Source organism: Macaca fascicularis, chromosome 4 (assembly GCF_037993035.2).
Source record: "Macaca fascicularis isolate 582-1 chromosome 4, T2T-MFA8v1.1".
NCBI lineage: Eukaryota > Metazoa > Chordata > Mammalia > Primates > Cercopithecidae > Macaca > Macaca fascicularis.
Genome location: NC_088378.1, coordinates 130,548,392 through 130,572,308, shown reverse-complemented (window position 1 = coordinate 130,572,308; position 23,917 = coordinate 130,548,392). Strand labels below are relative to the sequence as shown.

The window sequence follows — 23,917 nt, the reverse complement described above, 5'->3', positions numbered from 1 at the left end:
TCAAACAACAAACATTTGGTTCTCATAGTTCTGGAGGACGGGAAGTCCAAGATCAAGGTTCTGACAGATACGGTGGCTGGTGAGGGCCCTTTTCCTGGTTCTCAGACCACTATCTTCTCATTGTATGCTCAAGACACAGGAAGCAAGCTCTCCTGTATCTCTTCTTATAAGGGCACTAATGCCACTCATGAGGGCTCCACCTTCATGACCTAATTACCTCCCAAAGGCCGCATTTCTGAATAGCATTTTATTGAGGGTTAGGATTTTAACGTATGAATTTTGGGGGCATACAAACGTTCAATCCATAGCACATCCTCAGTCTACTCACAGAGGATTCAGGGTCTAGAGTGACAGAGACATTGATCATGTTCCAGCCCCCTGGCTACACCAAGGGCAAGAAAAAGCATCTGCCCCTTGGTATTATTTCCCTCTGAGACAATCCCACTAGGGAAAGATGATTCTTGAAAGCAAGTCATGGTGCTCTTAAAGAAGGGGATGGGATGCTCTGCAGCCAACATCAATAAATGTCCAGCCCAGTGATCATTACAAGGTGTTACAAAGAAGAAGGCTTTGAATAATATTGAACCAGGCTACATGTAGGCCATGGGCTTCATAGTCATTAATCCTCACAATAATCTTAAAAGGAGGATGATATTATCCCCATCATCCTGACAAGGAGGCAGAACCTCAGACACATTAAGTAACTTGCCAGAATCCACGTGGAAAGTGAAGAAGCTGGCTTCTAAGTTAAAGTCTGTGGGGTTCCAGAATCCTTACTTGTCCCACATAACCAGGCTTCCAAGAAGGGCCTCAAGGGAATGGAACCACATTCTTGCTTTGATGAAGTCAAATAAATTAAAAAGAGTTTATTAAGGGAAAGAGACGGAGACTGAAGTAAAGGATTCACCTGATCTTCTCCCAAGGAAGAATGTGCCTGAGTCATATCTGACTGGCTTGACCCAGAAAGAAGAGGGTAGTCACAGGCAGAAAGGAAGGACAACACAGGCTCACAGAGACGGGCGATCTCCAGAACTCGAAACTTCCCAAGGGCTTACACCCTGTGTACTAAACATGGTCTGCTTCTGCCACCTAGCCACAGATGGTCTCCTCAGCCAGAGCACAAGAAGCCTAACTGTGATGAAACCCTGTGGGTGGGTATGCAGCGAGGACAAGCCACATGTGAAGACTTTCCTGGTAGATTTCCAAGATAACCAATGCCACTGGGTCCCCTTGTCTGTCATGTGCCTTCTTTGTATTTATCTGAGATTCCCAGGGAAAGGATGGCCAGCTCCTCCCTTAGATTAGGGGGGGTGTGCCCTTCCCCACCCCCATCTATACTCTCTGCCCCACTAAAGAACTTTTCTATAATCTCGTCTTCACCCTATTCAGCATCTTCCAAATATTATTCTTCATTTTCCAATTGTGTCTTTTCTAGTTCATTTGGAAATGAAATCTGGTTTCACCTGAAGGTTGAGAGCCAATATGAAGCATATTCCTGTCCTTGGGCTAATATCTTTATGATGTCATGACACTAACCAGCTAGGATTGACTTAGCTTTTTTTTGGCCAGAAGGCATAACATCTCTGCCAACAAGAAACTAGCATAGGCTGGATTAAAGTCAGCATGAGAAAGAGTACCTGAAGATAAGAAAATAAATGAAGGCCCACCATGTTTCTAAGCACATAGTAAATAGTCAAATATGTGCAGAGGAGATGAATAAACATATCTGTGTAAGGCTTTCGAAAGGATCAGGATGACAGGTCTCACAAAAAAAGCATTTCCAGGCTTTTGTATTTTACAGACCAATATTTTTGTGTTTTATTTTTTAATTTGGGGAGGAGAAAATCAACATAGGATTATTATCTTTTTACTTTACCAAGTAGACATTTTAATAAAGCTATCATTGCTTTACCATCCTTTCATAAGGTAATAGGCCTGTTAACACAAGCAAAGTAAGAAGTATATGATCACAGAATAAAGAACAGTCTTTGCAGTGAAAAAATCATTGGCACACTGGATACAGGTCTTTGTTTTATACTATGTAGTCCCTCTCTGGCTAGTTTAAGCACAAACAATATATTATGGAGCCAGATAGATAGTTCACAAATCACTGGAAAGGCTGTAGGGATATACTCCAAGTTGAATTCCATATTAACACCCCAAACTATGCATGCAACTTGCCACTAAGGGAGCTGCTGCCACAGCTGCTGACCACTCTAGCTCCTCAAAATGAGCACCAGCTTCATGCCCTGTTCAACTCCCTCCATTATTCCAAATCATCCCTCCATATTCCAAATCAAAGTCCTGCATGAGTCCAGCTGATTGGCTGAACCTAAGCATATCTAGATCCCCATCTGCCAAGAAGTCTGGGAAACATCATTTTAGTTTTCAGCCTCTGCAGTACAGGGAGGCACAGGGGCTGGAGAAGGCATGGAACGAACCAATTTGCCACTGTTGATGAGCTTGTTGTCAGACCATAGCACTTCTAAACCATGTCAAGGTCTAAGCCTGGGTTACAGGATAACATTTGTGTGTACTGGCATGAGAGCCATCCTAAGGAACGTGTGCAGGCATGCTTTACTGAGAAGATTCTGAAGGTCAGTGGTCTTACACAGGCACCGTATCAAGGTTCTGACTGGTGTCTGGTGACGGCCCTCTTCCTGGTTCTCAGACCACCATCTTCTCATTGTGTGTGCCCATGTGATAAAAAGCAGAGAGAAATGAAGCAAACTCTCCTGGGTCCCTTCTTACAAGGGCGCTAATGCCATTCACGAGGGCTCCAGTTTCATGACCTAATTACCTCTTAAAGGCCAACTTCCTAATACCATCTCATTGAGGGTTAGGATTTTATCATATGAATTTTGGGGGCACACAAACATTCAATCCATAGCACATCCTCAGTCTACTCTCTGCCAGAACCTTGATACAGCACCTACTGAGTGCATGGCTATTCTTGAGAAGGGAATTTGCTGCCTGAGGCTACAGCATGACTACACTCTGACTGTAGTAGACATCTGTCTTATTTGTGGCTTCTCATCAACTTTTGAGTAGCTTTCCCATATTTGGGAATATTCTCATGTAACTTATTAATTTAAATTAAATGTAACTTATTACATTTCCCTGATACTGAAGTCAGAGTTCCAGTCAGATTTCAGAGCTTCCAGGTGTCTTTGCAGCTAGGATTCAGGCATGTGGTCTGAGCTCTCACAACCCAAGGCCAGCACTAGAGATTTGATTCAGAAGTGAGTAGTGTAAAGAGCAGGCAGTGCATGGAGCTTCTGTTTTTGCTGGCATGGAAGGCAGAAGAGGCCTTAGCTTTCAGAAGTGGTGGTGAGGGACCAGGCACAGTGGATCACGCCTGTAATCCCAGCACTTTAGGGGAGGCCGAGGTGGGCCGATCATGAGGTCAAGAGAGCGAGACCATCCTGGCCAACATGGTGAAACCCCGTCTCTAGTAAAAATACAAAAATTAGCCGGGCGTGGTGCCGTACGCCTGTAATCCCAGCTACTTGGGAGGCTGAAGCAGAAGAATCGCTTGAACCTGGGAGGCGGAGGTTGCAGTGAGCCAAGATCGTGCCACTGCACTCCAGCCTGGCAACAGAGCAAGATTCTGTCTCAAAAAAAGAAGTGGTGGTGAAGTCTGGTTCCTGACTCAGAGATAGCATCAGTGGTGGTAGCAGGAGTGGCTGTAATAAAGTCAAGTTCCTGGTGTCCAGTGCTCAGTAGCAGCAGCCGTAGCAATACCAGTTTCCCTCCATGATCTAGTCCTACAGTACAGTTTAAGGCATTGTTCCTGGACACTTTAACCCAAATCTATTTCTCCACCCTCCAAATGATTGTTTTTCCTTCAGTTTCCTTTAATAAATCCCATCTGCCTCAACCAGCTAGAGTGAATCCTGTTGTCATCAACCAACAACCCACCTGATGTACTAGGTAAACCAGGAACACTGACCCTGAATCTACTGCCTCTACAGCAGGCTGCAGTGTGAGCCATTTCTGCAATCCAGAGTATCGGCCTGCACCTCATCTCCCATTACCTTCTTGAGTCAGGTACAAAGAAGGATGGGAGGAAAGTGTCCTTCCTTCTGACTCCCAGCTTCTCAGGAGCTCCTACGAAACAAGAATGCTGTTCTTCATTGGATTTTGATCACCAACAATTTGTGCAGGGCTTAGCACAGAGTAGGTATTCAGCAAATGTTTGATGAATTAACAAATAAGTGAATGGTCAAGTATACTATAAAGTTATACCCAGCTGGATTCCTAACCCAGATCTGTGCTGTCCATTAACAGTACCCACTAGCCACACATGGCCACTAAACAACTGAAATCTGGCTAGTGCAATTGAGGCACTGAATTTTTATTTTATCTCAGTGAACTAAAATTTAAAAACTGATACCTAATTCCATTTTTGGAAAACTTTTGGCTTGTTTAATTTGCGCATGTAAATGTACGTTTTAGTTATAAATTGTATAAAAGCTGAATACAGATGAAATCTTTCCAATGAAAAATTAGCATACAAATTGAGATGTGCTGTAATTGCAAAGTATACCCCAGATTCCAAATATTTAATATAAAAAAGAATGTAAAATATACTATTAATGTTATATTGATTACATGTGGAAATAATATTCTGTATATATTAGGTTAAACGAAACTTATTAAAGTTGACTTCACCTGTTTCTATTTAAAATTTTCGATGTGACTACTAGAAAATGTAAAATTATATATGTGGCTTTCATTGAATTTCTGTTAGCACAGATCTGAACATTAGCATAAATATTGCTCAGTGGTCAAAGGGGATGCCAAGGACACATATTTGCTTTGAGTGCTAGAGGCTCCAACCCCACAGACCTAGGCCCAACTTTACCCTTTCATTTCCCCAACCCCTTTCCCCAGACTCCAAATCCAGCAGGAGGAAGTGTAGATGTGGGCCTCTGCAGCATGTGAAAGAGCAGAAGTCACAAATGTGGTGTTTTTAGGCAGGTGATTTAGGCAGCTCTTTATCAGGGAGAGGGCTGGAAGTAAGGCCACAAGCAGTGATCAATTGTTCTATTTGAAGGCAACTCAAAAAGAAAAAAAAAAAATCCCCAAGTGAACGTTCCTTGGGTGACCAGTGTGCCACCTCTGCATAAGTCTGTGAAACCAAAGGCCCTGGGACAGCCTCTAACATGGTAGCTTCATTCCAAGGAAGAGTTTAAAGCCCAAAAGAAGAGCTGTTCTAGTTAGTATGAGTCAGGGCTAAATATGTTAAGTCTCCTGATACCCAGTGGGGCACACCATCTCTCAGCATTAGGTGCCAATACATAACATGCCAACTGCGTTTGATGTGAGAAAGGAAGGGTCTGCCTTATAGGAATCACTCAGCCTGCAACTACCCCAGGATTTCCAAGCCTCCCTTTGCCAGCACTGGAAACCCATTTTGAGAAATTGGAGTTGGGGCCAGAAAGCATTCTATTCCCATCACAGGAATCTCTGTGGCTTCTATTTGCAACTCCAGAAGACGTGAAACTCTTAAAATGATTTTTCCAGGGTTGGAAGAAACACAATGATGTCTTTGGCTAAACAGTGCCAGGCTACTGCACAGTTCAATCCTGAGCTAAGTGAAGGGGGAAAAGGCCAGGGCACTAATCTGGCATGACTGGCAGTCCCCGGTGGGGTAAGGAGGACAGATGAGAAGGGTAGGAGAAGACGGGTGGCACTAGGGGAACAGGGAAGGGATGGAAGGGCCTGCTTCTGAAGGCTTGCATCTAACAGAAAAGAAGGGAATCTCCCTGACTTACCATGCGGGACCCAGATAATTTTCATACTGGAAGCACAGTCTACAAAATGCTTCCCTCCAACCCATCCCCATAGGTACAATTTTACCAAATAAAATCATTCATACTCACATCCAAATTTGCCAATCTGAGCAAAATACAGATAGTAACAAAGAAAGGCAATTTTCATATTTTATCATTCATCATAGAAAAAAAGCTTTAATATTTTTTAATTAAATACAGAAGAAAATTGTGTTGCCAGAGAGATTGTTTGCCTGCCTTTGAACAAATTAACAACACCTGTTTGCAAACAAAAGCATTTCCAGAATGGAGTCAACCCCTTTATTCTCTGTTCAGGACCCAGCCCATTCATGTCTTTTGTATACAGTATCTAACACATAGTAGGTGCTGAATAAGTATCTGCTGACTGAATAGGGTGCTCTTTCATCCCTATCCTTTATTTCCTGACCCTAAACTGGATCTTAATCCATGGGGAAGGAAAATATCCCCACCCATCCATTCCTAGAGTAGCCCTGTCTCTTTCAACAGTCTTTGACACATAACATTGGTTTAGAGACATATGCCTGAAGGGAAAAGAGGGAGGGTTTCAGACAGAGAAAGAAACAAAGACAGGGCACAGAGACTAGGCAGAAACAAAAAGATGTAAGAGAGAGAGAGAAACAGAAACACAGGTGCAGAGACGGAACAACTGCGGGAGATAGGGACGGAAAAACCAAGTCAGAGAGACTTAAAACGCACACCGTTGGAGATAAAGAGATAAAAGGGTTGGGCCAGAATGATCATCTTGAAGTTTCTACTCAGCTTTAATGTTTTCTGATAGAGAAAATGGCAGAGAGAGGGGAAGACAAGACCTGAGCAGGAGGATACAGAAAGAAAGGAAGTTAGTAGAGGCAGAGGCAGACAGCCAGGCGTGCCTAGCCGGGAAGCCTCGTCCTACCCAGGCCTCACACCCATGGGGCTGGGCTCCCATGCCCACTCTCGGCTCCTACCCTAAGTCCAGCCACCCTCTTCCCCCACCCGCACCTAAAGATCTACAAACCACTCAGCAAGTCAAATCCTCTCTCCCCAATATCCTCCGTGAAGCATTCTCGGGGCTCCAGCCCGCACTCAGCTCTTCCCCTCTCAGCTCCTAAAGCCACACACGCATCCCCCAACCACAGGTCAGGGCTGTTTTCGAGTTTGCCCCTGGCTGCTATGAGAACATCTTGACTCCTGCAAAAGAACTGTGTGCTTGTCAGGGCTCCAGTCCCTGCCTCCTATATTCCAGTATTCTTCATGACACCAGCCCAGTGTCCGGTCTGCCTGAGCGCTCAGTGAATACTCGGGGCCTGACTGGCCCTAAAGTGCACGCGGGGACCGTGGCCGTCCCCTGGTCATTTTCGGCAGTCGGGCCACGCTGAGGCCATCTCCTGGGCTCCTGCGCCCTCTGCCGGCCAGGAGGGGACCCGCACGCGGGACAGATCGCGGCCCGAAGGGCGCGCCTGCTGCTGGGAGGCTGGCGAGGACGCTCCGGCTTCGCGGGCAGCCCCGGGCACCGTCCGAGTGTTCTGGGAAGGGTGGTGGGCACAGCCAGGAACAGCTGCTGTGTTCCTCATAGGCGTGGGGGAACAACCCCTCTCGCCCCCACACCTCCTCCAGCCCTGCCCGCTGGGCGCTCAGAGCTTCTCGTCCAGCTCCAGGCCCTGGTTATACCGGGCCCCCCCGCGCTCGGAGCCTGGGCTGCCGCCGTGTGTCCCGCTCAAGTAGTTCTGGATGGCGGAGGCGCAGTCTAGCCGCTCCATGACGGTCATGAGGTAGTGCAGCTCCTGCAGGCTGCCGTTCTGCTCCTCAAACAACTCCAGGATGGCCGCTGCGGGGCTACGCTGGCAGGACAGGAACCTGGCCCGAGGCAGGGGAGGAGGAGAAGGGGGAAGGAGCAGGGAGGGGCTCCTTCCCTGCTGCAGGCTCCCTCAGCTGCGCAGCACGAGGTCCATCCCTCCCCGACCCTGTAGCTTTTGTCCTCGTCCTGCTCTTGCTTGCCTCTCAGGGGACAGGGGGTGGGAAGCCCCAGGCCCTTGAAACTTGAGATTGTCCTCGCCTGGAGGCTAACTCTCTGAGCCCTACTCTTCTCTAGGCTTCAGTTTCCTCTCATTAAACTGAGGGCTTAGATAAGAGGACCTCTAAGTTTGCTCCAGCTCTGATGTTCTGTAATTGCCTTCTCTACCTCCCCCACTCCAAATACAGCACTAGCCTCCCCCTAGCCTCCTAACTCCCTCCTTCCTCCCTCTCTTCTAGGCCACAACATCCTGCTCACTACTAAGGAAACAGTTGCCACAAACCATGGCTTTTTATCACGATCCTCTCGTCCACAAAAACCTTCCAGAGTCTCTCACTTCCTAACTAGTCCATGCTCCATGAGCCTTTCCGGCTCATCCAGCACCTGGCCTTGCCCTGTCTTTATGCTTTCTCTCCTTTCTCCCATCCTGAACCTCCTTAGCTCAGGCCTCTCCCTTTCTCACCTTGCAAACACTGCACCCACAGCCACCTCTGCTGCTCCCCAAAACAGAATGGCTGATCTCCTCCATCACTTCCTCCCTGAAGCCCTTTCTAGTTCACCCCTCCCAGGTGGAAGAGACCATTCTGCACCCCTCAGTTCAGACTTCTGATCATAACGCCCACAGTTCATTATTATTCTTGCTTCAGCTGTTTTCTGTCTCTCTTCGATGTGTTACACAACACTGGATTCTTACAGGAAGGCACAAGGAACACTTGCCTTTATTTTTCAAGCTCTCTGAACCCCTTACTAGTGTGTGCGCTCCTAGGCGCTGGGACCATGCCTCATTCCTCTTGTATCACAGTGCTTAGTACAGTTTCCAGGGCATAATAGGTACTTGATAAAGGCTTAAATGAATTATTTTAAAATCCACCCTGTAGTTGGAGACCAGCCTGGCCAACCTGATGAAACCCCGTCTCTACTAAAAATACAAAAATTAGCTGGACGTGGTGGCGCATGCCTGTAATCCCAGCTACTTGGGAGGCTGAGGCAGGAGAATTACTTGAACCCGGGAGGCGGAGGCTGCAGTGAGCCAAGATTGTGCCACTGCACTCCAGCCTGGGCAACAGAGCAATATTCCATCTCAAATAATAGTAATAATAATAAATAAAAATCCACCCTGTTTTCAGGGTCCAGCTCTAGCCCCATCACCTGGATAAAGTCTTCCCTGACTGCTGCACTCATAGTGTAGTTTCTGGAGCTTAGCTCAGTATTCTACTGCTTTCTGAGTTCCTTGACAGGGATCATGACTGCACTGTCACCATTATTGCTAACATTTATTGAATTAACAAGTGTCAGGCACACCGCTACATACTTTACACACATTATCCTATAATCTGTCTTTCTCCTCCTCAGGGCATAGTATGGCAAGCAGTCAACATGTACCAAATAACTTCCATGTTAATGGATTCACTGTTAAATGTTAATTGAGCACCTACTATGCACCAGGCATCATTCTAGGTACTGATGATACAGTGATTAATAGAGCTGCCCTTTTATGGGAAATAGGATGGAGAGTAGCCATTCTCTGACTTTTAAGTCACTCCCTTGCCTATGATCCAGTCTCCAGAGTGTCCTGAGGACCCCCGCCCCAGCCCACCCTCCTCTACCATCCACAGACATCACCCTTCTTCCTACCGGATCTTCATGCCGCAAAGCCCCAGGTGAGAGGCTAGTCTGCGCCAGTCATTGCCTGTGATGCTGTTTGGCTCCAACAACATCTGCAGCTGCTCAAAGAGCTCTGGGGGCAGCCTGAGGCAGGGAAAAAGGTGTTCTTGGAAGAAAGGGACAAACAGACCCACTCTGGTTCTCCCATATACATCGTAAATGCTATAGTCACCCTGTGGGTGCCAGGGTAGGAACCCAACATCCCCCAGGCAACAGCCCAAGCAACCCCCATCTCACCTATTGCATGGGGGCGGCTGGGAGACAGGGGGCGGCGCTGCCCAGGATTCCTCCTCTGATGCCTGGAATCTGAGGATTTCCATATACTTGGTCTCCAAGCCCTGAGTCAACACAGGGCAGGGAACATACTTAGGGGTCATAAGGCATCCCCTTGAGTAAGAAGCTGGAGTCCTGCCTCCATTCCTCATGTCTCTCCTTCAGTCTGTCACTTAGAGCCACCTTACCAGGAGATACAACCCCACTCCACCCAGCACCCTCTACCCGCTGTCTCCCTGACTTCAGAACCCCACCTTCAGCCTTATGTTTGCCCACTGAGCTCTTTGGGAACTGGGACATGAAGACCAAACAGGATGCATCCTGAGCCACCAGGGGAAATCCTGGGAGGGGCCATGGTGCAGTGGGAGGTCATCCAACCATAGAGACACTGATCTCAGCCATATGTTTCCCTTCCTCCATTCCAACCTTCCCTGCCTCTTCTCCAAGTGACAACAGGGTATCTGCCTGCCCTCCAATAAGTTGCCACTACGGTTCCCCAAAGACTCTCAACTCTGATTTCTTCGCATCTTCCCTTGGTGCAGCAGGAGAGGAGGGATACCTAACTCCCATCCCGCCTACTCAAGACCCTCTTCCTGGCCACTTCCCACACTGAAAATACAAAACATCGTCTCTCAAATCCCACACTGAAGATACAAAACATCATCTCTCAAATGTAGACAATCAACCTAGAAAGAAACCATATCAACTTGATGCCCCAGTTCTCTGAGTTGAGAGAAGGGGTTAAACTAGGGTTTGGTTCTTTTAGCCTCCCACTGGATTCATCCACCGACAGACAAGGAGAGTCAGGGATGAGGGTAACTTGGAGCCCAGATGATCTGAGCCCCTCAGAGAGCTGGTATAGGGTCTCTATGGAAAATGCCATATTTACCTATGTGATTAAGACCATAATTACTGGGCACCATACCCTGTGCCCACTTTGCCTAGGAGTCCCCCCAGGCCCTGCCCTTCCTCTGCCCCTCAGCTCCAACTCACATCCTGGAAGGTGTGCATGGTGACAATGATCTCATTGGTTAGTGCTGAACAGTCCTCATTCTCATTGGCTATAAAGAGAAGGTGAGAGCATGGCCAGTGAGTGAGGAAATGGCCTGGGGCAAGAGGAGGAGAAGGTAAGGGACTCTATAGTAAGACTTGGAAAATCTGAAGAAGCTGGGGTCCAACACTCCATTTTTCTCTCTGCAAAGATCTGTGTGGCTCCTGGCCTTTCAGGGAAGGTCTGTGTGCATGGCTGCATCAGGGTCTGCAGAGCTCCAGGGTTACTGGGAGGGGAGAAGAGGAGACGGGAGGGGAAAAGAGAGGGGAGGAGGTACACACAGGGTTCCCGGACTACCTGCTTTTCTCCGGAAGCAGAAGGAGCGGAATGGGCACTTTCCATGCCAGATGTGGAGATGGGGAACCAGCTGGCAACTGCTATCATCCACATTCTCCCAACCTGGCGAGTAGGCAGAGAGGAGAGGGCCTCAGAGAGTGGGGCCTTCCACAAGTATTGAAGGGGGCTGTGGGGAGGCATGAGGACAGAACAAAGGCAGGAGGGTCTCAAGGGGATGGGAATCCCCAGAGCCTGGGCAGGGACCCCAAGAGGGCCCTTGCACTGTAAAAGCCTTCCATCCCTTCCTGCTTCTGTGGGGTATAACCCCTCTCCTCCCGCCTCCCACCTGGCATCACCCTGTCCTAGGAGTGAGTGGCAAGGGCTCAGTAGACAGCAGAGTGGTCAAAGTCCTGGGGGCTCCATGAGGCTACTGCTGGCCCAGAGGTCACAAAGAGACTTGGGGCCTGGTGCGGTGGCTCACACCTGTAATCCCAGCACTTTGGGAGGTCGAGACGGGCAGATTACTTGAGGTCAGGAGTTCGAGACAGCCTGGTCAACATGATGAAACCCCGTCTCTACTAAAAATACAAAAAAGTTAGCCAGCTGTGGTGGTGTGCACCTGTAATTGCAGCTACTCAGGAGACTGGGGCAGGAGAATAACTTGAACCCAGGAGGCGGAGGTTGCTGTGAGCCGAGATCATGTCACTGCACTCCAGCCTGGGCAACAGAGCAAAACTCCGACTCAGGGAAAAAAAATAAAGAGACTTGGGGTCCCCAGATCTCCAGATGTCCAGGGGAGCCCCAGAACCCTTCATTCCTGTGGGGCTCCTGATCATCCTTTCCCACAGGCCACTGCCTCCCTCACCCTCTGAGATGTACTTGAGCTTCAGGCACTGGTCACCCCTGGCCCCACTGAAGTCGAAGAGCTGGCAGGGCCCACGCAGGCGCCCACCATGGGGCTGCTCGTTGGTCAGTGCCCACTGCAGGGCACAGGGCGTGTTGTTGAGGAAGTAGATACGCAGCTGCAGGTGGGACTGTCCTGGCGCCAGCGGTGAGCAGAATACGGCCAGCTGCAGCCATTTGCGAGCGTCGCGCCCCACAGGTGCCTCCATCACACAGGTGTAGAGGCTGCAGAGGGAGCCATTGGCAGGCACTCATGTGCAGGGAAGGCTAAGACACCAGCACACTGCCACCAGCCTCCTGCCACCTGAGGGGCCTCTGTGGGGCCTTCAGGGAGGTTCGGAGAGCACTCGAGGGGAGCACTTAGGGAGGAACTGGTAGGGGGGGATGAAAAGTGAGTACATCATGGTGACTGGTGACTGAATGGGGAGGAGAGCTGGCAGGGGAAAGAGGGGAAGTGGGCTCAGGGTGACCATGCTTGGGAGGGCACCTGCACATGGCTCTACTCCTGTCAATGGCTAGGAAGGAGGCTGGGAGGCAGAGGACCTAAGACTCTAGAAAGACAAAGAGATGAAGGACAACGATGGAATGGAGTCTTAGAGAACTGGCACTAAGTTTGGGGACAGTCCTGAAAGAGGCACACAGTAGAGAGAGATAATTTGAGAGATAGAGAGAGGTGGAGAAGGACAGGTCCCTTCTAGGTGGAGAGATGGGGCTGAGTCAGACACTTCCAGACAGACAGATACAGCGGTGGGATTTGCAGTCCTGGACATGATTAGTGTGAGAAAAACTGCTACAGACATTAGGACAGAGGGGCCAGAAAGGGTCACCAGGGTATAAAGGATTTGCAGACCATCTTCTATACAGAGAGCTGAAGATAAGGCAGACAGAGAAAGTGGGCAGGAAAGACAGTCCCCAGAGAGATGGGTGTGGGAAGACAGGCCAATGGCATGTGCCTACCTGAAGTGGGAGAGGTGGATGCGACACTCATCCCGGGAGGCGTGGGCCCCCGGCTGCCCCAGGGGCCTCCATACCTTGGCATCGAGCAGGGCAGTGTTGCTGCTGTAGGTACGAGCATGGCTGGGCTGCTGGGCACAGTGTTTAAACGTGAGAGTGCAAGGCTTCAGGAAGGAGGCCCCATGGGGGCCACATGCCACCACAGGGCTTACCAGCCCCTGGGCTCGGGACAGTGATGGGGCGTCCGAAAGGTCCCACACCAGGATCAAAGACACCCGCTCCTGGCGGCCCACAGTCACAGCACCTGGGGAGGACAGGGAGAGATGAGATGGGCCTGGTAGGCAGGCACACCCCTGCCCCTGAAAGAGGCCAGGCCAGAGAGAAAGGAGGTGGGGCAGAAGCCCAGGAGAGACGTCCCCAGCAGGGCACACAGGGCGGTGGTATGAACAAGAGTAAGATGACTGTGGAGCTGACTTGTAGTGTAACCCTAAGCAAGACACTCCCCCTTCCACCCAGGCTTTTGCTAGCCCATAGTGTGCCTAGTATGAATTTGCAAATGGTGCTCTTGCCTCCCTTTACTGGAGAATTGTCACAGCATACTGATTCATTAGAACAAGGCACTTTACTTCCACCTGCCAGGAAGTTGTCCTAAAAGATATGTAATATGTCCATCCCTGAAGTCAATAAAACTATACTCACAATACAACAATTATCAGAAGTAAAAAGTGTCTAGGAACATTGCTCCCTCAGATGTGGTGACCTAATGTACAGTCTGAGCAACTGTATGTGGAGAAGAGAGCCGGGAGCTGTTACCTGGTGGGATGAGCAAGGAGATGCCTGCATCCTGGAGCATCAGGCAACCGCCACGGTGATCCACCTCTCGAGCCGAAAACACCAACAGCTTGTGCATCAACCGGCGGACCATGGTCTGGCCTTGAGTGGGTGTGTGCAGCTCCTGATAGAAGGCAGCCATCTCTGGCAGTGTGGCTGGCAGGTGCTGCGTGGAGACCTCATTTTCTGGTGGAGGGGTAGGCTGGGACACTGGTTCCTCTTGACCATTCGGCATCCAGCAGGCCCCCAGTAGCCTTCTAGGGCAGTGCCATCGAAGGCACTGGGCCAGAAGGAGGACACTTGCCACCGGGACCCCCACCAGCAGTAGGAACTGGGAGGGTTGGAATGAACTCTCCTGGAAGCACATTCGCCCGGTCACTCAATGCTGCTGGCTCTCCTTCACCCCTGTGCCAGCCAAAGCCAAAGGCCTGGTAGGGAAGAAGGGGTCAGTGTCAGGGTAAGCCCTTTTAAGTTGTGGAGGTCAAGGCTTGACTTCCACATAGTTGCAAGTTGTCTTCATTCCAGCGCACCCTGCACACTTTAGTCACACCAATTCTTTTAACCTGTCTCTCTTACTCGAGAACCTACCCTGGCTCTCTGTGAACTGCTCTGAAGCAGAGTGAGCTTGGGTTTACAGTTAGAGAACATGAGTTCAAATGCCACCTTGGTCACTATGGCTGGGTAAGTTTTATCATATTGATGTAAGGCAGGACAGCCCCAAAACTGGGGCTTGGCCTGGGAGGGTTTGTGGCTTCACCTAGGAAAGAATTCAAGGGTGAGTCAGTGGTGTTAGACAGCAACTTTCCCTGAAGTGGCAGCGTATAGCAGCAGCAGAGGTATGCTCCCTGCAGAGCAGGGCTAACCCTAGGTAATGTGCCCAGGGTAGCAGCTTGGGGGCATTTCTGCCATCATATTTATGTCCACTTTTAACTACATGCAATAAGGGGCGGGTTATTCAGAAATTTCTAGAAAAAGGGATGGTGGCTTTGGGTCACTGCCATGGAAAGGGGCAGTAACTTCCAGGCATTGCCATGGCAGTGGTAAACTGTCATGGCACTGGTGGGCATGTCTTATGGAGAGGTGCTTTTGGTGCCTCTTCCCTGTTCCAGCCAGTTTTCCATCTGGCCTGGAATCAATTTCCTCCTCCTGCCCCAATATTGCTTAATGTACCTCAGTTTCCTCATCTGTCCAAATATCTACCTTGATCTACAAATGCTGATACAAAAAAATCTATAAGTGGAAAAAGCAAGTCACAGAGAGATAAAATATTCTGAGCTCATTAATGTGAAAAACAAAACTGCATATAAATACGTATTTATGGGTTATATATGTAAATGTAAAGGTATAGAGAAAGGTCTGGAGCAGTGGTGTACAATAAAAATATAATGTGAACTACACATGTAATTTTAAATTTCCTGATGGCCACATTAAAAAGAAGAAACAGGAGAAATTAATACATTTTATTTAACCCAATATATTCAAAATGTTATTTCAACAGGCAATCAATATAAAATTATGAGATATTTTTACTTTCTTCTTTCATACCCAGTCTTTGAAATCCATGTGTAACTTATATGAATAGAACAGCTGACTTGGGACTGGCTGTATTTCAAGTGCCCAGTAGCCACGTGTACTAACGAGTCTGGTCTTAGACTGTGCAGGTCTGGAAGGACACACCCCCAAACTATTCCCATGAGTCATGACAAATTGAGAAGGTGGAAGGTGTGAACAAAAACTTTGTATTTTTAAAAATCCTTTTCTCTGTACTTTGAATTTTTCACATCAAGCATGTAGTTTGTATTACCTTTGTAATTCTTTTCTGAAGCTATTAAAAGTGGGGAAAAAGTGCCTCTTTGGGTAATGGTGAGGATGGCATAAGGTCATGTGAAAAGTATTTGTAGATGAGAAAGCACTGTCCAAATGTATGTGTTTCTTTATGCCCCTCCTTCCGCCAGAAAGGCCTGAAGGTAGCTCACAGGGACAGGTGACATAGAGGAGTAACAAAAGCTAAAACTGGAAGCAAAAAAAAAAAAAGAAGAAGAAGATGATGAAAAACAAAGCTGCGAGCCTACAGTGAAGCTGGAATGAGGCAGGGCAAAAGCAAACACTCACCTCCTGCTCACCTGGCTACCCAGCCAGGCCACAGGCTGAGACTTCCCAGAAGCTCTTCCTGAGGCCCTCCAGAACCCACCTCCGCCTCCTCCTACTTCCCCTCTTCCAGCCCCTACAATTTCCAACACCCCTGCCCTGCAGCCTGCCCAGGCTTCCCACACCTGCTTAATTCTAGCCTCTGGCTTTTGCTCATGCTGTTTTCTGTTTCTCCACTCACTTGCTCTCCCCACTTGTTTCTTCTCCCTATGTGGACCCTCCCATTCAATAGCGCCTCCCGCTGGCACACCAGCCTTTGACAGCCTCCAGCTCACAAAATCTCTCTCCACAGCCATCCCACCATGCTGAGTCATTCTTGATTATGTGCTGTCATGTGTGATTTTCCCACTCAAATGAACATTTTCTAAGCACTGGCTGTGTATCGGACACTGTGGGAAGTTCAATCCTGCCAAAGATGACGTCTTATTCCGCTCTCAAGAAGCTTCTACAGAAATGGAATTCATTGGCTTGGTAGCTGAGTTCTGTGAGGCACAACGTCCTCCTTCAGAGCCCTGGGAGGCCCCTCTGGATAACTCACTAGAGACTGCAATGGAAGAGCTTCCAGTGTCCAGTCCTCCCTGTGCCCTTCACTCACACTACCCACCTGGAACTGAGGCTTGGCCCACCTTCTTCCTTCCATCCCCAGGAGCATGAAAACTAAAGCCCCTTCCTAGTGCCTCTTAGACTGGGGCAGAACCTCCACCATATCCTCAGGATTGAAGACTGGGGCAGTACCTGTTTCCTCCATGTCCTCACTGAAAGCATGAATAAGAAGCGGGGGATTGGCATTGTTCTCTTTGCCTAAAGAGCCAACCCGACAGACAACGCACTAGCCTTTTTCAACCAGGCCTCTTAGAGGGCACACAGGTGAACCAGGTAAATTGGCAGTGCCCCAAAGCTGATGAGAAGGGGGTTGGAGCAGCAAGCTACCCTTGATGTCCCATCATTCCTTTTGGTTCTTTCACATTAGTAATAATTATAACTCCAACTGTAATAACAATAGCTAACATTGGCAGAGCTTTACTCAATGCCACTGTGTTAAAGCTCTCTCCACGGCTTGTCTCATCTCATCCTCACAGGAGCCTTAGGAGCGAGGTGTTATTTTTATCCCCATTTCACAGATAAGGAATCCGAGCTTTCTCCCCACAGTGAGGATGGATAGGGAATTACTAAACAACTGAAGACAGGCAGGAAAGAGGAGCGAAGATGAACACCCTTCCAGAGACACCCCCTTTCTCTCTCCACCCCTTCTTTTTCCCCAAGTATCTTCCTTTCCTTCTCTAGAAGAAATAAAGTTGGAAGAGAAAGAAGCAAAAGTGAAGTAAAAACAAATAGAAGGACCTAAAGGTACATCCTCAGTTCTGTGGTAATACCTACCCCATCACCCACATCCCCACCCACCAAGGCACCAGTGGCAGGGGATGGAATAGCTAAAGGAATGAAAGGAGGGGCCCCACCTCGGTTACACAGCAGTAACCTGCCTGGGGCCACCAAAGACCAGAGTCCAGATCCCCAGTGAGGTGCACCTCACTGGGTGGTGCAGCAGAGTCCCCTGGCTCAACCTCTGACCCTGGAGAAGTTGGCACGCACCACTCCCAAAGCCCCACTGGGCCTCTCATGGGAGCTCCCTCCTTTACCTGGCCTGAAACAGGATAACTCCTCCTGGGTCAGCCCCAGGTCTCCCAGGCTGACAGCTCTTCCAGGCTGCCCTGGCCCTCACTCCATCCCCCCTGTGGCCCCAGAATGGGGAAAGGTCCCGAGTCTGGTTGAATGGCATCTATAGCACTGCAGCCATTCAAGTGTGACTTGGAGCTTCCCAACCCCATGCTGGACTCCTCATTACCCACTCCTCCAGTTTGTCTTGCCCCAGACCCCAGATCACCCTGGATAGCAGGTCCCCGAAACAAGAGTTCTTTAGAATGCTGCCATCACCTGTCCCTAGGCAGTTGCATCCTCCAGCACAAAGATCCAAACTCCTGCTGCAAAGTTCTGCTCATACCCTTTAAGAAAACTCTCAACCCTTCCTCCACTTCACTGGTTCTCTCTGTGCCTCCCCAATGCCTGATAGATGTCCAGTTACTGCAGAACATAACAAGTACTGGGATAGATGATCCAAACACAAGTCATGAACAGCATTTGTTAGTATAGTAGACATTTCCGTAGGACACAGATCATCCCAGTGGTCCTCATACCCATTGGCCAAGTCCCATTTTCCTCCCCTCCTCCAGCAGAGGGTCCCTACACTCCAGCAGGCAGGCTGAGCTGGCCTGGCTCCTCCCTGGAGCTCCAGGTAACCCCATCGCAATGCCCATCCCCTCTCCAGCTGCCCCAAGGGGGTGCTCACCTTACCGTCTAAGTGCTCTTAGAGGCTGCTGGCTGGTCCAATTCCTTCTCTGAGAAACGGATCAGCCAGACCCAGTCGACAGGCCAGCAGACCAGTGGAGGTGGGCGGGGAATCCAGGCAGGAGTGGCCTGGCATTTCCTGGCAGAGTCCTGCCTCCCAGCTGCCCTAAAGAGGGGTGAAGGAGAATGTCCCTCTCTATTGGCAAAGTCCAGCCCAGGTAAGGGAGTAGCTGAGGATCCCAGAAGTCAGTGACCTTGCTAGTCTAGGTCTGCAAGGAAGGAGGGAGGGAGGGAGGGAGACAACCTGGGTGTAGGTGCTGCACCTTGAAACCCCTCCCTACAGTGCCCTCTGCTGGTGAGTGGCTGTCCCCAGCCAGAGGCTATTATTAAATTAAAATGGCAGATAGGAGGAGGAGGGAACTTTCATCTGAGTTTCTGAAACTATAATGTGCCCTGCAGTCACCTGGGAGATCTTGTTAAAATGAAGGCTCTGAATCTGTCGGTCTAGTGTGGGGCCTGAGATTCTGCAGCTCAAAGAAGCTCCCAGCTGATGCCAATGCAACCGGTCCAGGGAGCTTAGAGAGCATCTAGTTCCACCCGCTCCTTGCACAGAGAAGACAATGGAGGCACTGAGAGGGTAAATGACTCACCAGTTGCTGGTGTACCTGAGATGTACCCATATCTGTTCCTTACACCAGGTGCTTTCTACTTCCCCCACCCAAAGTTGGCAGAAACACTACCGCCTGGGAGACGGCTGAACTTTGGGGCCATTTGCCATTCTGAGTTCTGAGAAACTCTGACTAGGAGCGATGGCACCACAGAATGAAAACTCCTTGTGGAGAGGAACTTTTCCCGTGTTTTCTGCTGTCTCCTCAGCTCCTGGTACAGCCTGATAGATAGAAGGTGTTCAATAAAGATGTCTTGAATGAGTGAATGAAGAAGTTGAGAGGGAAGAGGATGCATTTTTTTTTTTTTTTTTTTTTTTTTTTTTTTTTTTTTTTGAGACGGAGTCTTGCTCTGCCGCCCAGGCTGGAGTGCAGTGGCCGGATCTCAGCTCACTGCAAGCTCCGCCTCCTGGGTTCACGCCATTCTCCTGCCTCAGCCTCCCGAGTAGCTGGGACTACAGGCGCCCGCCACCGCGCCCGGCTAGTTTTTTGTATTTTTTTAGTAGAGACGGGGTTTCACCGTGTTAGCCAGGATGGTCTCGATCTCCCGACCTCGTGATCCGCCCGTCTCGGCCTCCCAAAGTGCTGGGATTACAGGCTTGAGCCACCGCGCCCGGCCTGAGGATGCATTTTGGATCCAAGTGACCGACACTGAGCCCAGGTGAGCGACAGGTTGGCTATGTAATATTAGGCAAGCTACTTAATTTCTCTGAGCCTCAATTCCCTTGTCTGTCAAATGCAGATAAGAATATCTACCTCGTGTGAGATAATAATTGTCATTATTGAGCTAATAAATGTAAAATGCCCACCACTGAATGGGTGGTCAATAGATGGTAACTGTTATCACCAGGGTCTGGCCTCCTGCAGTTGAGGAGGCGTGGTGAACGCCCCTAGGCCACTAGTTATCATCTCCCGTAGAAAATAAGTAACTTCCTCTGCTTTTGTCTCAGTTAATAATTCTCTAGCCTCTTGTCTCTGACTGCAATCCCCTCCCCTCTGCTTCCTTCCCTGGTGGAGGTGAGAGGGTGGAATAAACCTCCCACAGGAGCCCAGTACCCCAAAGTGCAGACATGTATCAAAGGAATGGGTAGAGAGCAGGCAACCTGGGAAGCAGACCTCATGCCTAAAGACAAGCCAGGAAGGGTGGTCAGAACTTTGAGAGGGAACGAAGGGAGTGGGGTAGGGGTGTTCGTCTTTAACAAAGCTCTGTTTGAGTCACACAGGAGGCTGGACTTTGCCAACAGATAGGGACACTCTTCCCTACCCCTCTTTAGGGAGGCTGGGAGGCAGGACTTTCTGCCAGGGCGCCAGGTCACTCCTCCCTGACTCCCCACCCACCTCCACTTGTCAGCTCCCTTCTCCTCTGAGTCATAAAGTCCTAGGGGTTTGTGAAAGATCTGTCGAGCTAGGGTTATAAGCCAGGAAGGTCATGCCAACCAGGAGGCTATAACCGGGGGCTGTGTTCATGGATTATGAACTCACTTCCAAAGCTGGTGCTTGCCACTCTTGGGGACAATCCCAATTATAAGGAGGCTCCTGGAGAAATCTGAAGGCTCATACCACTCACTCCCATGGCCACAGAGCTGTTTCATGGGATGCAGAGACCACAGGCATCAATAGCATTATAACTGGGGGCTGGGCTGTCACAGTAGGGCCAGGTCTCTCAGTGTCAAACCCTCACCACAAACCCTCAAACATTCCATCAAGGGGTAGCCTCCAGAGGCCAGGCACCAAGGAGAGTCTAGTAGGCCAGGGGGCTCCTCCTGAGAGGAACTCTTTGGGGCCATGAAACAGCAACTTGGACTTCCCAGCCAGTGTCACCACCCTTCTCATCTGAGAAAAGCAGACCAGCTGGGAGCACCACTCCACCCTCCTCCCAGCCCCACCTTCTTCCCAGCCCCACCCTCCTCTGCCTTCCACACATCATATGTCGTCAGGCCCCCCACCAGGAAGGTGTGCTGCCAGAGGTAAGGGGAGCACAGGCCTGGGAACGAGGAGGTACTGGGAGAGGCAGGTGTCAGGAGAAAAGAGGATGGGGCCAAGGAGGGGCAGGGAGGGGGCCTCCACCACTGGACAGAAATGTAGAAAAACAGGAAGGCAGAAGATGAGCAAGTGGACAGTGAGGAGCAGAGAAAGACAAGTAGAAATATGCACAGGCGGGCACACTGCTCAGCTGTGTCCCAGATCCTCCAGGACCAGTGTCCTCGACCCTTGACAGAAAAGGATGGATTAGGGCCGGGCACAGTGGCTCACGCCTGTAATCCCAGCACTTTGGGAGGCCAAAGTGGGTAAATCACCTGAGGTCAGGAGTTCGAGACCAGCCTGACCAACACGGCAAAACCCTGTCTCTACTAAAAATACAAAATTAGCCAGGCATGGTGATGCACGCCTGTAATCCCAGCTACTAGGGAGGCTGAGACAGGAGAATCACTTGAACTTGGGAGGTGGAGGTTGCAGTGAACCGAGATTGCACCATTGCACTCCAGCCTGGGCAACAAGAATGAAACTCTGTGTCAAAAGGGGCCTTGGTTGTAGGAAGGTCTGTACATTGTCCCGCATGCAAATGACATGCAAAGCAACATGCCAATCAGCATGGCAGCATTTTAATCAAAGACCAGGCAGTTGTTTCCTTGAAAAGTCAGGCCACAAGAAACCTGAACACTTAACCTGAACACTTGTGCTTACATCCTGACACTCTGGGAATGGAAAGATGGAGCAGGAAGCTCATCCCCCCTGGATCCAGGGGTAGAAGAGAGCTAAAGGTTCAGAAAAAGGAATCCACAGTGTCAACAGGCCAAGTTTGAATTTGGGCAGGAGATAAGCCTGGGTGTGCCCCATGAGTGTGCCAGTCTAATATGGTGAGATAAGCCTGGGACAGATGGGCTGCCGTATTTGTGACTAGAAAAGAGCCCCCAGGAATCTCTGGCTCCTGCCTTCAGATTGTGATCTTTCCAGGTTGGTAGATCAGCTTAGGTAGAACAGTTCTCAATGAGGGCCAGCTACACACCTGGCTAAGTGCTGCCCACTGTGGGAGGCAGAAAAGCTGGTCACCCGGGACCTTATCTCCAGGAGTCAGAAGCACTTGGAGGAAGGTCTTTCACTCAGAAGCAGTTACCAGTGCTGGGCAGTGTCCTCCAAGTGCCAGAGGAATGCTGTGGAGAAAAGAAGTCCATGGAAGCCAGGAGATGGGCAACGTGGGGCCTGGGGTTGGAGAGAGCTCAGAGGTACAGGACTGGAGCTGGACCAGGGAGAGAGGAAGGACCTCCATGACTAGACCTCCTCTGAGGGGCTCAGGCCAGGAAATGAGTCAGGTTAGGAGGCAGAGACAGACGAGGAGCCGCAGGGGAAGGCTCATCACTAGCGTGTTCTCTGCCTCCCCAGATTTTGCCTCCTAAAGGTGAATGCAGCTTCAAGGGGCCATCTTTGTGCTCCTGCCCCACCTGGGGCCCATCCTGGTCTGGCTGTTCACTCGTGATCACATGGCTGGTTGGTGTGAGGGCCCGAGGATGCTGTCCTGGTGCCCACTCCACAAAGTCGTATTGCTTGTACAGACAGCCATCTACTCTGTCGTGGGGTGAGTACTTGTTTCTCACACATGGCCCTGGTACCCAGTGGGGTGGGAACAAGTCCCCTGTATCTGAATTACTCCCATATATTGGCCTCCAAAGGCAGGCACTTTGGCTTGCCTCTTATGGTGGGTCCTCCAGAAAGTAAGAAACCCTCTATGCCTGCCTGGGGTTCCAGTTAGCCCTTCTTCCACCCTCTCTAAGTCTCCCAGCCCCTCCCCAACCTCGCTGTGCCCAGCTCCTCCCACCAACTCCCTCCCTAGCCCTTAAATGATGCCTAGACCCATTCGCCCCCATTTCAGCCCACAAGGGTATCCAAGAGTCCTTATGCCAGAGAGTCTCCTCCATTCACCGTGGAACCTCCCATTGAATGATTTTGCCACCATCTCTCCACAGCTATGCCTCCTACCTGGTGTGGAAGGACCTGGGAGGGGGCTTGGGGTGGCCCCTGGCCCTGCCTCTTGGCCTCTATGCTGTTCAGCTCACCATCAGCTGGGCTGTCCTGGTTCTCTTTTTCACAGTCCACAACCCTGGTCTGGTAAGGCACACGGGGATCAGTAGCAGAAGTAATGTGGGAGAGGGTGAAACCACCTGGCCCCAGAAGCACATAATTTGGCAGAGCAATTGAGTGCAGGCAGGTAATGGATGGGCAGACTTCTCTGCACTTCCATGGTGTGCACAGAGCCCCAGGGACTTAGCTTGTGGCTGGGCTGGGCACTGCAGAAAGGTGGAGGTGCTGGTTCTTGGGCGGCCAGCTGACCCCCGGCCCCTGTGCCCAGGCCCTGCTGCACCTGCTGCTGCTGTATGGGCTGGTGGTGAGCACAGCACTGATTTGGCATCCGATCAACAAACTGGCTGCCCTGCTACTGCTGCCCTACCTAGCCTGGCTCACCGTGACTTCAGCCCTCACCTACCACCTGTGGAGGGACAGCCTTTGTCCAGTGCACCAGCCTCAACCCACGGAGAAGAGCGACTGAGGCCTTAGGGCACGGGAGAGGAGGGACGGCCAGGGTGGGGAGGAAGAGTCTGCAAGCAGGGCTGTGGAGCTAGAGTTCACCCCAATGGGACCACCCTCCTGGGTTCCCTGGTGCCGTTTTTCCTTAGAAATCAAAGAAATGGGAAAGGGGGGAAAGCGATTTCACACTTAAATAATAAAATCCTATTAGTAACTCTGAAGGTATGATGTGAAGTGTGTATTTGAATGCATAATATGATGCCTAGGGCGGCAGAGTGGGATGGAAGCTTCTGGACCTGTGTGTGAGTGTGTGTGCGCGTGAATGAATGTGTGCAGGCCCATGGGGGAGGGGTGGGCACACCAGCTCACCTCCACTCACATGCCTCCCCACCTGGCATAAAGATTTAGCACTCAGATGTTTAATTGCCTGAAAAACAAAAGGCTTTTAAACTGACAAAAAAGCCAAAACAGAAAA

At 50.1% G+C, this 23,917-nt stretch overlaps 2 protein-coding genes across 5 annotated transcripts; one reads left to right on the top strand and one right to left on the bottom strand.

Moving 5' to 3' along the window:
• Positions 1-5,947: 5,947 nt before the first annotated feature.
• Positions 5,948-18,320, bottom strand: UNC5CL (unc-5 family C-terminal like). 3 transcript variants are annotated; one of them, XM_005553082.5, is made up of 9 exons: positions 18,258-18,320; positions 13,748-14,193; positions 12,938-13,238; positions 11,943-12,205; positions 11,099-11,200; positions 10,744-10,811; positions 9,715-9,815; positions 9,448-9,561; positions 5,948-7,655 (listed from the first exon to the last, which is right to left on the bottom strand). In XM_005553082.5, exons 2-9 carry the CDS (start codon positions 14,130-14,132, stop codon positions 7,433-7,435), a joined length of 1,557 nt encoding a protein of 518 aa, XP_005553139.1. In that variant the 5' UTR covers positions 14,133-14,193; positions 18,258-18,320; the 3' UTR covers positions 5,948-7,432. The 3 variants fall into 3 exon arrangements, 2 of the variants coding, with proteins under 2 accessions (XP_005553139.1, XP_005553140.1); XM_005553083.5 differs by having other exon boundaries at positions 18,263-18,320; XR_012433820.1 differs by lacking the exon at positions 5,948-7,655 and adding an exon at positions 11,561-11,655.
• A 709-nt stretch (positions 18,321-19,029) lies between these two features.
• TSPO2 (translocator protein 2) lies at positions 19,030-23,660 on the top strand. 2 transcript variants are annotated; one of them, XM_015449444.4, is made up of 5 exons: positions 19,030-19,222; positions 19,555-19,582; positions 22,303-22,495; positions 22,884-23,025; positions 23,267-23,660. In XM_015449444.4, exons 3-5 carry the CDS (start codon positions 22,323-22,325, stop codon positions 23,462-23,464), a joined length of 513 nt encoding a protein of 170 aa, XP_015304930.2. In that variant the 5' UTR covers positions 19,030-19,222; positions 19,555-19,582; positions 22,303-22,322; the 3' UTR covers positions 23,465-23,660. The 2 variants fall into 2 exon arrangements, with proteins under 2 accessions (XP_015304930.2, XP_005553141.2); XM_005553084.5 differs by lacking the exons at positions 19,030-19,222; positions 19,555-19,582 and adding an exon at positions 20,847-20,888.
• Positions 23,661-23,917: the final 257 nt, after the last annotated feature.